This window comes from Acomys russatus, chromosome 5, assembly GCF_903995435.1.
Source record: "Acomys russatus chromosome 5, mAcoRus1.1, whole genome shotgun sequence".
In the NCBI taxonomy this organism is placed as follows: Eukaryota; Metazoa; Chordata; class Mammalia; order Rodentia; family Muridae; genus Acomys; species Acomys russatus.
Window position 1 is genome coordinate 16,245,618 of NC_067141.1, and position 12,585 is coordinate 16,258,202.

Sequence of the window (12,585 nt, forward strand, 5' to 3'; positions counted from 1 at the left end):
CTCATTCACTGGTCTTGTGTGATTCCCCATTCACTCTTCTATGTGGCCCATGCATTAGTCTTATGCACTCTTAATGCAGGTGCCTGCTGTAGGTTTTCAGTGTCTTCCTCATTTCTCCAGTTGGAACATTGAGGGGTTTTTTTCTAGCTGGGAGAGTAAAACTTATCCCTAAGAGGCTGGCTGCCCATATCTCATTTGTCCCCATTGATGGAAATGCTGCTAGCTTCCTGTTCTCTAACCCAGTGCCTTCTCAAACTTGACCAGACACTTGCTGCTTGTTGATTATATGAATCCAAGTACGGTTTTCCGGTCTGTGAGAATGTACTTACAGAATTGGTGTGGGGAAGGGGGGGTCCTGTGATTTCCGTGATCTGGTCTTGTTGCCTGGATGAAAGAGACTGAATTCCTACGGAAGCGGCTCATCCCTTCTTACTCATTTTCAAGAGGGCTGGGTGAATAATTGGAATTATGCAAATTAGCATGCACCACATGGGGAATTGAAATCATTCCCTAACAGGCCTGCTGAGGGCTCACAGGCTCAGGGGTCCTTCTCGGTAAGCTGTGTCAAGCATCGTTTCCTCTTCCTCCTTCCTTCTCTCTCCTCCTCTTTCTCTCTAGCTGTCTCTCTCCTCCCTCCCCTCCTTCCCTCCCTCTTTCCATCTTTTCTTCCTCATCTTCTTTCCTCCTTCCAAGTGGCTGATACCTGATTGTCGCCCCTCTGTGTACATCTTCACATCCCCAGGATGACACTTGCCTCTAGCAGGTCAGCTCTTACCTGTCCAGATAGCCAGTTCCTTACCCTGACCCTGGAGGATCTCTATCCATTGACTTACAGCCAGGGCTGGGACACCCATCACCACATCTCTCCTCCTCCCCCCACCCCACCCCGACCCCATCCCTGCCTGCTCTTTTTGCTTTCACTTTTTTCTTAATGTGAGGACCCTTTGCCACCTCTCTTTAAAGGTGTTTCCATGTTTGCATTTACACATTCAATTAACTTTGCTGGAAAGCAATTAAGTTCCATCCTTTACCCACTGAGCAGAGGACTCCCCGTGAGCATCTTTTCTTTTTCTTTTTTTTAAATAAGCAAAGCCATCTTCAAAGAAGCAAGGTCATATGGATACACCTGAAACATGCTGTGTCTGCAGATTTTAATGAATATATATATATATTTGTGTAAATCTTTCATCCCTTTAAGTATATTCACACTGAAGTTAGGAAAGGTCTGGCTTTTGTGTCTTTTGCCAAGGAAAGATACTGTTTTATCTGAGGTTTTGCTTTTTCCTGGAGCATTAAAAAATTATTATCTTGCCAAGTGAAGTCACCCTGTCTTGATTTTTATAGAAAAGGGCTATTAGAAACAGATACTTGGGGCTGGAGAGAAGTCTCCACGGTTAAGAACACACGTTCTTTTGCAGAGGACCTATGTTTGGTTCCCAGCACCCACATGGGGTTGAAGGGAAGGGATCACAGTAGGTTGTACCTCCAGTTCCAAGGGATCTGACACCCTCTTATGGCTTCCCAAGTCACTGTCCTCATGCCTTACACAGACAGCCAAGCCCTTGGAGCTTCTGTTGGTGTCTGTATAAGGTGTGGTTAAGGCAAAGAGGGCCAAGCCCGGGACCTCTGCTTGTGTTACCAGCCATTATTTCATAGTGCTAGTACCTTCTGTCCCAAATCTGGACTTCCTACATTGAACTGCAGCCCATGGGTGTAGTGTGCCCAGCCTTAGCTGACTAATGCCTATGGGTGTATGTCATCTGTGCTGCAGCTGAGAGTGAAACACCTGTCCATTGTCACTCATGTTTTTAGTCCTCCTGAAAAAAACCACCTCTGCTGTGGGGGGGGGGTGTCATAGATCAAGTTTAGCCTGCCCCCGGAGCCTTCTCTATCCTGCCTATGCAAGACCCAAGGGTAAGGTGTGTGCCAAAGCGAAGGACCCTGGGAATAGGACAGTGGTCCTGGGAAAGAGTTCCTAGAACATTCCGTATCTGCATTCATGTTCCCTTGGTGTGGAGATGGTTCCCTCCTCCCTCCGACTCAGGAATCTGAGAAGGAATAGTGATCTATAACTTTGTCGTGTATAAACCTATCACTCTCCAGGTATGTAGATTTCCAACATCCACTGTTGGGCCATGGGCTGTTAGTAGACAGGAAGCCTGAGGAAGCACATCACCAGCTAACGCGTTGTTCCACAGCTCTCTCAATTCAGCCCCAGACTTCCCACCCTTGCTCTTTGGATCTTCCTAGGAAGCCGAGCTCCTGTGGCCTAAAACAAAGATTTCCCTGACTGTAGTTCATGCCCAGCTTCCTTCAGGCTTCTGTGCCATCCCACCCGCTGACAGGTCTGGGTGTATGATTCATTTCTGAGGAACTGTGATTGACAGCCTCGGTATGTGGTCACTGCCTTCACTCCTTAGCTGGCCCTCTACAGCTTCTAATGGGGCTGCTAGGACTGCGCTTGAGCTGCTTTTCCAGACCACAGGACCTTCCCGGCCCACAGACAGGCCTTGGCCCAGCTTTGCAAGCCCAGGTCCTGGCAGGCTCCTTGAACCTTGGCATGGGAAGTACTGGAAAAGTATTGAATGGAATAAGAAGGCTAGACCTATAATCAAATTGATAGATGGGTGGATTTTAAGTAGAGTTAAAATAAAGTGTGCTTTTCTGGGAATAGACTGCTTTGTTCGCCCCAGCTCTGCAGACTGCACACGCTACCCGGGCCTCCTGTGCTCTGCACTTGGCAGGCACACAGCAAACACTACTCAGCTACAATCCTTAGAGTTTGGCGTAGATTTCATTCCTCTTTCGCACATTATCTCTGCACAGATCCGTGTCTGTGCTTACTAAGTAGCCTGCGCAAGTTTTTGAGAGTGGATAAACAGGGAGCCTCCGACAGGTTGTCACTAGCCTTAGAATACAAGTGGGACAGTAAAGAGACACCAGATGGCTGGACAGGTTTTGATGTCTGCACAGTTTCTCTCCCTCTACTGGTCCCATCAAGAAGTTCAGCTCTGAGAACTTGCAGACAGCCATCCCCTCACAGCAGGGGGTGGGGGAGGGAAATTGAGCTACCTTTCTCCTCAGGGGTGCTGACCTAGCCTCCTCTTAGATCACTGAGTGCTTGGTGAGGAACGGTTATTAATGCTTGGGATGAAGCACAATGTTTCACCCAGGAATTCTGCATCTCTGGAGCTGGATGAAGCCAATTAATGATTCCCAGTCAATTACCCTGCAGTTTCCTCTGGTGTACGGAAAGTACCACGGCAGTGTTCAGTAACAGATTGCAAAAAGAAAAGGCAGTGTGTGGCAGTGTGTGTGGAGCTTCCTGAAGTCTGACTTTGCTCAGTCTCTCACGCACCAGGAGCCACGGCTTCTCAAGCCTTGAGAGGGTTCCTGTATACACAACACCCATGCAAGTGGCAGCCTAGAGCAGGTGCACACTCAAGCACATAGCTCTTTGTGTCTGTGGCTCATTTTACAAATCTACACTGTGCATTTGGAAACTAGGAAGAGGAGATGCCATGCACGCTGGTGGCCTCTAATTTCTGTGAGGTCATTGTTGTAATGTACTTGGGATCCTCTCATCTTGATGGTGCTGCCTACTGAGAAGCACTGGGCTTGCTCCTTCCACATCTTCGTTAATTACAGACATTAGTGCTCCCTGCTGGAACGGCCAGAGTGCCGAGCGTCTACTGGCCTCAGTTCTGAGGTCTTATACTCCAGAGACGCAGAATTCCTGCCTGAAGTTCTTTTTGGAGGCTTTGAGTAGTAAAATGTCTCTCAATAGGGATGGGACAGAGCCCCTAGGCTGGCTGCGGATGAGGTTCCATGGGCAGGCACTGTATGTCTGCACTGGGGAAGTGCCACTGCCTGCCTCCAGTGCTCAGGAGTCCTCAAGAAAGGTTTTCTACACCACAAGGTGGTCACTATCACAGTCACCTCTAGTCATGGTTGAAGATGATTGGGAGCCAAGTGCCAATCTGAGGACACCACCTGCAGGGTCCTAGAATGACAGAGCTTTCTCTGTGTTGAACCCCTGGTCTGTCCTCTGCACCCATTCAACCCAGTAAACATGGAGCTCCCTCCTGAGCATGAAGGTGGCTCTGTAGAAGTTAGCATCATCAGGGGCAAGGCCGGGAGAGAGGGCTGTTGAAGTGGGCTGGGAGAGCATATCGCCACAGGACGGAAGAGGATAGAGAAGAACCCTGAAGCTGGCCTCAAGGCTGCTTGGCCAGGAGCTCCTGAGCCAAGATTGGGGGGGGGGGGGCTGGATTTGGTAGGCCTAGTGGAGGGGCCCAAAAAAGCACACAGGAAGGCTCTGGCTTCTATTTACCCAAGATAGCACAGCCACCATGGAAACAGCTTGGCTAGGGAATGGCGGTGGAAGGGAGGTGGATGAGCAGTGGGTATCTGAGGATATGGTATCTGAAATTGCAGGTGATTCATGCAGATGCCCCTCAGCCCACGGTATGGACAAAGTGAGGGTCTGGTTCCACTCCACGCTGGTTCGCCCTCAGATGTGGGAGCCGTGAGCCTTGGGTCATCTGGCTGGACCTGCAGATGACAGTGACTGTACCACCGTAGTGTGGGGAAGACAAAAAGAGACTGTGAAGTCAGCAGAGATGCTGGCTTCCTGGAAACCTACAGTGAGCTTCTCTTCTGTGTCTTATTCCTCCCTGTCGAGTGACAGCCATGTCCAGAGCCGGCTGTCCATGAGCATTCTTGGATCCCAGGGAAGGAAAGAACTGACTCCTACAAGTTGTCCTCTGACTTCTTTCTACAAGTACACTGTGGCATAAGTGTGCCAACTCATATACCCATACAGTTAGCTAATTAATTAAACAATAAATTCTGAAAGCTCTGACTGTGTAGACCCCTGTGAGGAGCAACTGCGACCAAACACTGACCAGTGGGATGGGCAAATGTGAACATTACCTTGATGGTTTGTTGTGCACCTTCTCCTGAGTGAGTCCTTATCTCTTTGCAGGTGTGCCATGGAGCCCTTCTGTCCACTCCTACTGGCAGGTTTTAGCTTGTCGCTTGCCAGAGCTGGCAAGGGCAACGACACCACCCCAACAGAGAGCAACTGGACTAGTACAACTGCAGGTAAGGACCAGCTTCCCCAGCTGCCTCTCACAATCCCACCCCACCCCACCCCCATCCCCCGAGCACCTAGGTCCCCTGGGGAAGAGGTTCATTGAATCTTCCTGTATGCCAATTAGGAAAGCAGGTGTGTACCCATAACCAGAGCCATCTAAGTATGTTCAAGAAGGGTCTTCCACCTGCTGAGGGGAGGGCCTCAGCCTTGCTAAAAGAAAGAGAGAGGGAGGAAGTCTGAAAGGAGCCATCAAAGTGACTTAAAAATGGGACAAAGTGCTTGCTGTCAGGCCTGGCCACCTGAGTTCAATCCCTGGGACCAACACAATGGAAAGGAGAGAACTGACTCCTGCAGGTTGTCCTCTGACTTCTACAAGTGCACTGTGGCATATGTGTGCCCACTCATATACACATACAATCAATTAATTAGCTAATTAATTAATTAAACAAACAAACAATAAATTATGAAAGGTCTGACTGTATAAAGCCCTGGTTGGGCAAATGTGAAGATTGGCTTAGTGGTTTGTTGTGTAACTTTTCCTGAGGAGATATAAGCAAATACCTAATTACGCAAGGGAGGACACCCACCACTGACCCAAGAAACGACTGTGGCCCTGTCTAGTTTGGTGAAGCAGTGAGTTTCTTGGGCTTACTTAGAGAAGCATGGATGACTCAGAGGCAGCTGCTTCGCTGGAAAGCTCACTCCAGCCTGGGTGACAGCTCACAAATGCTGTATCATTGCAGTCTCCTGTGCAACTTGTAGGCAGTTCCATTGAAGAGTCTGTCCACCCAACCACACCCAGGGCAAATTGGTCTACGGCTTGTAGAACCTCAGGGAGGGACCTCACAAGTCTTGTAGCTTTCTTATACTTTGAGAGCTCCCTGCCTTCCTTTCAGGAGAATATGATTGAATATAGAGGGAGTTGCCACGCAACAGGGCTAATAACAGAGACTAAGAAATTATTATTATTATTATTATTATTATTATTATTATTATTATTATTATTATTACTATTATTATTAAATATTGGTATGTAGTGAGGTTCCTTTTTGTTGTTGTTGTTGTTGTTGTTGTTGTTGTTTGTTAGTTTTGGTTTTTTTTGGGTTTTCTGAGACATGGTTTCTTTGCGTAGCCTTGGCTGCCCTTGGACTCACTTTATAGACCAGGCTGGCCTTGAACTCACAGAGATTCGCCTGACTCTGCCTCCCAAGAGCTGGGATTAAAGGTATGCGCCACCATGCCTGGCTCAAGGTTCCTCTTTTTAAATAACAACTGTTATTTTTAGGGATGAATGTGGAGCATCCTTGGGCATGTCCTGTCTCCCTGGAGGTGGAGTTTCAATGGACAGCGTTGTCCTATCCTCATGAGAAAGTTAGGACAGATACTCCCCAGGGTGGGCATGGAGGTTGTTTAGTCTGCCCCCTCATCTTGTAGTTTAAAGATTAAAGAAGAGGAAAAGGCAGAGTGGCTCCCACTTGACGTCAGAGACATTCCTCGTGATACAAGGAAGACACAGAAAGCCCATGATGTAGACTAAGGTAGGATTCCATTGACAGGAAATACCCAGGACCTGAAAAGCATGGGCAAGAGGGTTAGTGAGCACTTGCCTGGGCTGAGGATAAAGACAGGAGCAGTCCTACAGGGACAAAGATATGCTTTAAAGGTGTTATCACTAGCCAGAGCTGCCTACCCTGCCTACTCCATACATTAAAAATGAGTTCATTCTATAACATGTAAACTTCATCTCAATTAAATGAGTAAATATTATGCAAAGCCCAAGTAAGGAAGAGGCCAAGAGTGGGTTTTCTCAACTCTCATTGCCTGGGTTCAAATCCCATCTCAGTCACTTGTTAGCTGAGTAACCTGGATGCACAGCGCTGATGCCTCCCTGCCCCGACTCAAGAGGTGCAGATGGTGCAGCCCCTGCACTTGGTTGCAATGCAGTGACCTTTTACAGAGACAAGCAGGCTGGACAGTCTTCAGAACACAGCAGCACTCCTCGGCGTTAGCGTCTGCTGAGGGCTGTGGGGAACAGGTGGCGGACTCAGTCATCTGGCCGGTCTGACAGCCAGCAATGCTGATGCTCCAGTCCCCCAACTCCCTCATTGTGATCTTTATGGATTGTGCCATACACAGAGAGAGTCAGGCTCAGGGTAGATGGGTGAAGTCAGGGACTCTCCCTAAGGAGCTGACAGGGATTTTTTGCAGCATGCCTTGGTGGCAAAGTCAGAATGAGACTGCAGGAGCAAAGACTAGCTCCTAACTTTGCACCCGCTTTATGCCCATTCCTCCGTACATACTTGCTCCTTTCTTGATCGGGCAAAGCCTACCCATATTGAGGCAGACCATGTGCTTTAGTCAGTCTATGGATACTAGTGTTAATCTCATCCAAAAATCACCTGTGATGGTGGTCTCTAAATGTCTTGGTAGCCATGACCCAGTCAAGTTTACTCATGAAATTAAGCAACATGCTTGGCCCTTGCAAGGCTTAAAGAAGACTCAAGTTGTCGATATCCTTACAGAAAAAGCATCTTAGAAAAAGTCAGCAGAATTTGATGCTCTCTCAGTGGATCAGAGACTCAAGTTTCACCCCACTCAAGGGCTTTCTGGGGTCTCCCGACCCTGGACTATCTATCATCCCTACAGATGTAATAATGGTCTTAAGGGGAAGAAAGACATGTAACCCTGGCATGAAGGCAAACACCTGACTGAGTGTGCACTCTAGCTGTCACATCTTCCTCCTTGCCCTCATACCCCAAGGAAACTGCACAGCCACAGCCACTGCCACAAAAGCATAAAACGGACACTGCAGCATGTGTGCCTCTGCAGGTGGCTTTCCTTCAAGCCACATCCCTGACTTCTCTCAACAAATACTATACAACTGGCTATTTAGGGGTACACAGAAATATGTTAGCACGTTCCTGTGAACATCTTGAAGCCCTGGGGACAGAGCATCCATCTCCTCACAGTAGAGGTAGGAGTTGTCAGAGTCAGGTGGTACCTGAGTCTCCCTCAGGGTGGCCTCACCATCCAAGTTTAGGGCTTTCTACGTTCATTTGGAAGCAAGATTTATTGATTCATAACATTGTCATGGGCAGGAAGTGTTTCAGGAAGAAAGGGCTGTCACATGACCTCAGCACCCAGAATAGAAACAAATGTGAAACTTACTCTGGTTAGGTCTCTTCCGGTCCTCAACACACTGGCAACAGCTTTGGTCTCACTCTCAGGAGCTACGGGAGGCCTCAAGTTACATGACTGCTACTCTGCCCTGGGATTCAGGAGGGCACTCCAAATGCTCTTTGAAAGATATGCCCCCCCCCAAAAAAAACACGAAAGTATCCCTTGAGGGTTAGCACTTTGCCAGAATGTGCCAGAACAACAGGAAATGGTTTCCTTTCATCTCTGGCCAAAATGAATTCAATATTCATCATGCCGCATTTTCTTAGGCATTCATTATAAATGTGTAAAAACTGTGAGGAAATGGTGTTATCCGTAATACACACCAGAAGAATCCTTTAAATTAACATGTGAAAGAGCACAGTAGGGAAACAGAGGCTGTTCTGGGCTACTTTGCTACTGACCAGAAGCACCCCGGAGAGGCAAGGGTTTACTTGCCTTACATACATCAGCAGTGGTCCATCGGAGGAAGCGCAAACAGGAGCTAAAGCAGAAACCATGGAGGAACGCTGCTTACTGACTAGCTCACTGACTCAGGCTCAATTAAGTTTCTTATACAGCCCTAGACCCCCTACTTAGGTCTGAGGCCTCCTACATCAATTGGTAATAAAATGGACCACTGACATGACCATAGGCTCTTCTGAGCAAGGCAGTCCTCAGACAGTTCCGGGCTGTGTCAAGTTGACAGCTGAAGCTATTAAGAGATGCCACAAAAGCAAGCAGGCCAAATCAAAGTATCTAATTAATTTCACTTTAATCATCATGCAAAGGTCCCAAACTCTCTAGAAATTAGAGGAAAAAAATCCCATTTAAATGTTATTGTGCTTTTGCCTGACTAAATGTGGGAGGATCATTAGCGTCCAGGGGAAAGTGGCTCTCTTGTAAACCCCAGGCAAGCATACATGTCGGATGCTTTGGGAGGCCATATGGAAATTTCTATTGCTGTTTGGTAATGTGTGTAGTCGACACAGGGGTCCATTTTTAGGAGATGCCATACAGAAACTCTGGTGAGACAAAGTGCACAAGTTAGGTACTGGGGAGGGGGCTCGGAGCTTAAGAGCGCTTGTTGCTCTTTCAGAGGGCCCATGTTCAGTTCCCAGAACCCACATGTCCCTTCACAGCTGACTAAAACTTCAGCTCCAGGAGATCAGACACCTTCTTCTGGCCTACACGAGCACCTGCATATGCATGGCACAAATGCAGAAAGGCACACACATGCCTGCAAACACAGAAACAGGAATATATCTTTGTTTTTCAGTGTAGACGTAGGAGGGGTGCAGGGGATGGCAAAGTGGGGGTGTGCTCATGCAATCTGGGCCAATCAAAGTGTAGGGCTGCAGGCAGCCAGGACACAGAATAAATAGGCTCATCTCACATGGCAACTCTCCAGGATCAGTGAGAGAGGTGAAGTGGGGACCTGCACAGAACGAGCTTCATCCGCTCACTCCATACATCTCGTTAGTGTTGAGATGCATCAACAAGTGGATGGTTCTCTATAATTATTAGCCTGGAGATGTTCCTTCGCTAACAACTTGTGAAATAACAGTACTTCCTTCATTCCATGCCATTTTGGATGACGGGAGGGAGTAGTGTGTCTAATTTAGTTACCAAAAACCTGCATGTTTATGAGTTTAGCTTCATAGGAGAAAATGCTGGTGAAGATGCATCTGGCCCAAGCAGCGTTATGGGCTAGAACCCAGAAATCCCTCCAGCCCTGTTCTCCAGGGGCAGTGCTCTCTTCAGAGCTACTAAATGGGCTCCCTGTCTTTCCTTCTCTCTTCTCCTTCCCTTACTCCACCTCTGCCTGCTCACTGGGGACCCCCTAGAGATGGAGAGTGCCCCTCACTGGAAGGGCACGATCTGTTGCAGATTGGTGCAGCGCTCCATAGGGTCTGGAAAGAGCTTCCCTCAGCTGGCCCATGCCCCTCTGCATAGGTCCTTCTGATGCAGCAGATGAGTCACTGGGGGAATCTGTGTCCAGAGTAAAAAGTTCCAGGCCCCACCTCACACACAGCTATTGTCTTTCCAGTGTCAGGACCAGATGCCGTGTAAGCAAATGTATGCATACACACATGTGGGTATGGCTATGACAAAAGTCTCCACGAACACACATGTACTAACTCACATAGGGTTGGGAAACCCAACAACACTTTAGGAAAACGGTTGAGCCATCTAGAGAGACCTGTCTTCACTGTCCTGCTCTGGCCCTTTGGCCATCCCCCAGAGGCAGTATGAACTGGAAACAGAATATGACTCTGGGAGACCTCATGCCTCCCTGGGTGGAACACCACTGGGGCTGAGGAGACATGACCCAGTATGCATAGGGGTTTCTTTTCTGGCCCACACGGTTTATCAAAGTTGAATTTCAATCTAATTACTGCCCACACAATTTCAAAAACATTTATATGAACTGTGGTTTCTTCTTTTGCAATGTGTAGGCTTCACCTTTTCCAGACCTGTTTTATTTAGGGTTCTTTAAATGTTTACACCTCCCTTCCAACCCACCTACCCTAGAAAGGAGAGAAAGGAGGCTTATGGGAATAGGGGAAGTAGATCTTATTGGATTCAGTTCCTGGGAGCAAGTCCCCTGGCATAGTCAGCAGGGTTTCAGCCGACCAGCAATTCCACCAAAGTTGCTGCTAGAACCTGGAGCAGTCAGAACCCGGAGCCTCAGTTGGAGCCCAAAGCCTGGAAGCCTTTGCTGGAGCAGTTCTCTCTTGAAGCATCTCGAAGTGGAGTGATGAACAGCCAAACAATACCAAGACCCAAAAAGCCCCAGCCTCCTGTTTAGGGCATATATATCCTCTCAGAGTCTGTACTAGGATGTTTTTCAGCTGGCAAAAACCAAGTTCCCCCCGCCCATGAAGTGGTTGGACTTCTAAGGATAAACATTATCTGTTCTCTCACAAGTCTGTTCTCCATCCCACACTTGGGATCAAAACAAAAACATGTTTATATCCATTTGTTTACATCCATTACATATCCCACACTTGGGATCAAAACAAAAACGTGTTTATATCCACTAGAGCAGTGCTTAAGGTAAGAAATACCCTGGACCCATCTTCCTATAGACTCTGACTCTGTAGCCAGGACATGTCCCACATGGCTCCCTGTATTCCACCCCAACCAGCCTGGCTTTGGATGTTTCTACTACCCGTGGGAAGCCTGAGAGGTTCTGGCCCTGACCTCTGCCTTCCTGGACAACACTCATTAGAAGTTACAGAAACCAACTTGAGGGATAATAAGCCCCTCTGGGCCATCCTTCTGCCTCTGCAACAAGCCATCTAGGGTTTGAGTCGTCCAACCTAGGCCTTGTGGGATCCCCATGTCTGTCACCATAGCCTATACTCTGAGAACATGGACATAAGAGTCTGGTCCCTCAAGTCTTTGACAGGGCCCAGGGGAGGACTGGCAGGGCCCAGGGGCCCCTGTGTCTGTGACAGAGTGGACCTCATAGCTGGCCAGTTTAAGTAGCTGCTTCTGCAGAGCACAGGCTGACCTTGGGCAATGCAGAAGTGGGTAGTTTCACCATGGTGACACACCGAGAAAAGACAGTGAGCCTTCCCGGAAAAGGAGAAGGAGACTGGCCCCTGCTTTCTAATGGCCTTTGACCAAACATGGATGGAGTTGAATCACAGTACCCTGAGCAGTGGGACTCCTTGGGATTGACTTAGCTCTGCCCTTCAGCGCCAGGCAGCTCTGAGGCCCAGGCTAAATTTTGTTCCAGGTCCTAGTCCACGATAAAACACTCCCTGGGAGCCACAGACACGGACACCTTAGGGCTAGGCTGCTCCTAAAGAGTCCCAGCTGGGCAGTGTGAAGGTTTGGGCTGGAGGGAGGAACAGACATTCCCAGCCATTAAGCCTATTATAAACCTGACCTTGCACATGACCGGAACCAGCTCCTCTGGGCAAGGGCCACGGGTGGCAGGCTGTAGGTCACAGACTCTAGTTTGGATGCACAGGGGTGGAAAGACAATGCCCATATTCCAAACTCCTTCCTGGAGCCCTGAGCTTCGAGGGATCCAGCTGGTGCATGGAAGGAGGGCCGCGGGCACTTCAACACACACTCCGCTTGGAAACAATGTTGGGCACTTCTGGATCTGAAGAGAATGGAAACGGAGTGACTGACCTCCAGGGCCGTCCATGGGGGACCTGCTCCCTCCCAGCGGCATGTGCTCATCAACTCCAGAGCATATGGCCCCCATCTAGACCAGTTTGAGAGAGGAGCCAAGCTAATTAACTGGAGTAACAGGCTTTGAATGGAGCCCTTTGGGTGAGAACTTTGTGGAGATAAGAGGGCACACTCAC

At 48.6% G+C, this 12,585-nt stretch overlaps 1 protein-coding gene across 1 annotated transcript in view; it reads left to right on the top strand.

Annotated features, from left to right (window-relative positions):
• Ptpre (protein tyrosine phosphatase receptor type E) overlaps positions 1-12,585 on the top strand; it is a 74,087-nt gene that overhangs the window by 26,079 nt on the left and 35,423 nt on the right. Inside the window, exon 2 of the mRNA XM_051145491.1 lies at positions 4,988-5,106. Within this exon, the coding sequence (XP_051001448.1) occupies positions 4,995-5,106 (112 nt within the window). The 5' untranslated portion in view covers positions 4,988-4,994. The remainder of the gene's footprint in view (positions 1-4,987; positions 5,107-12,585) is intronic.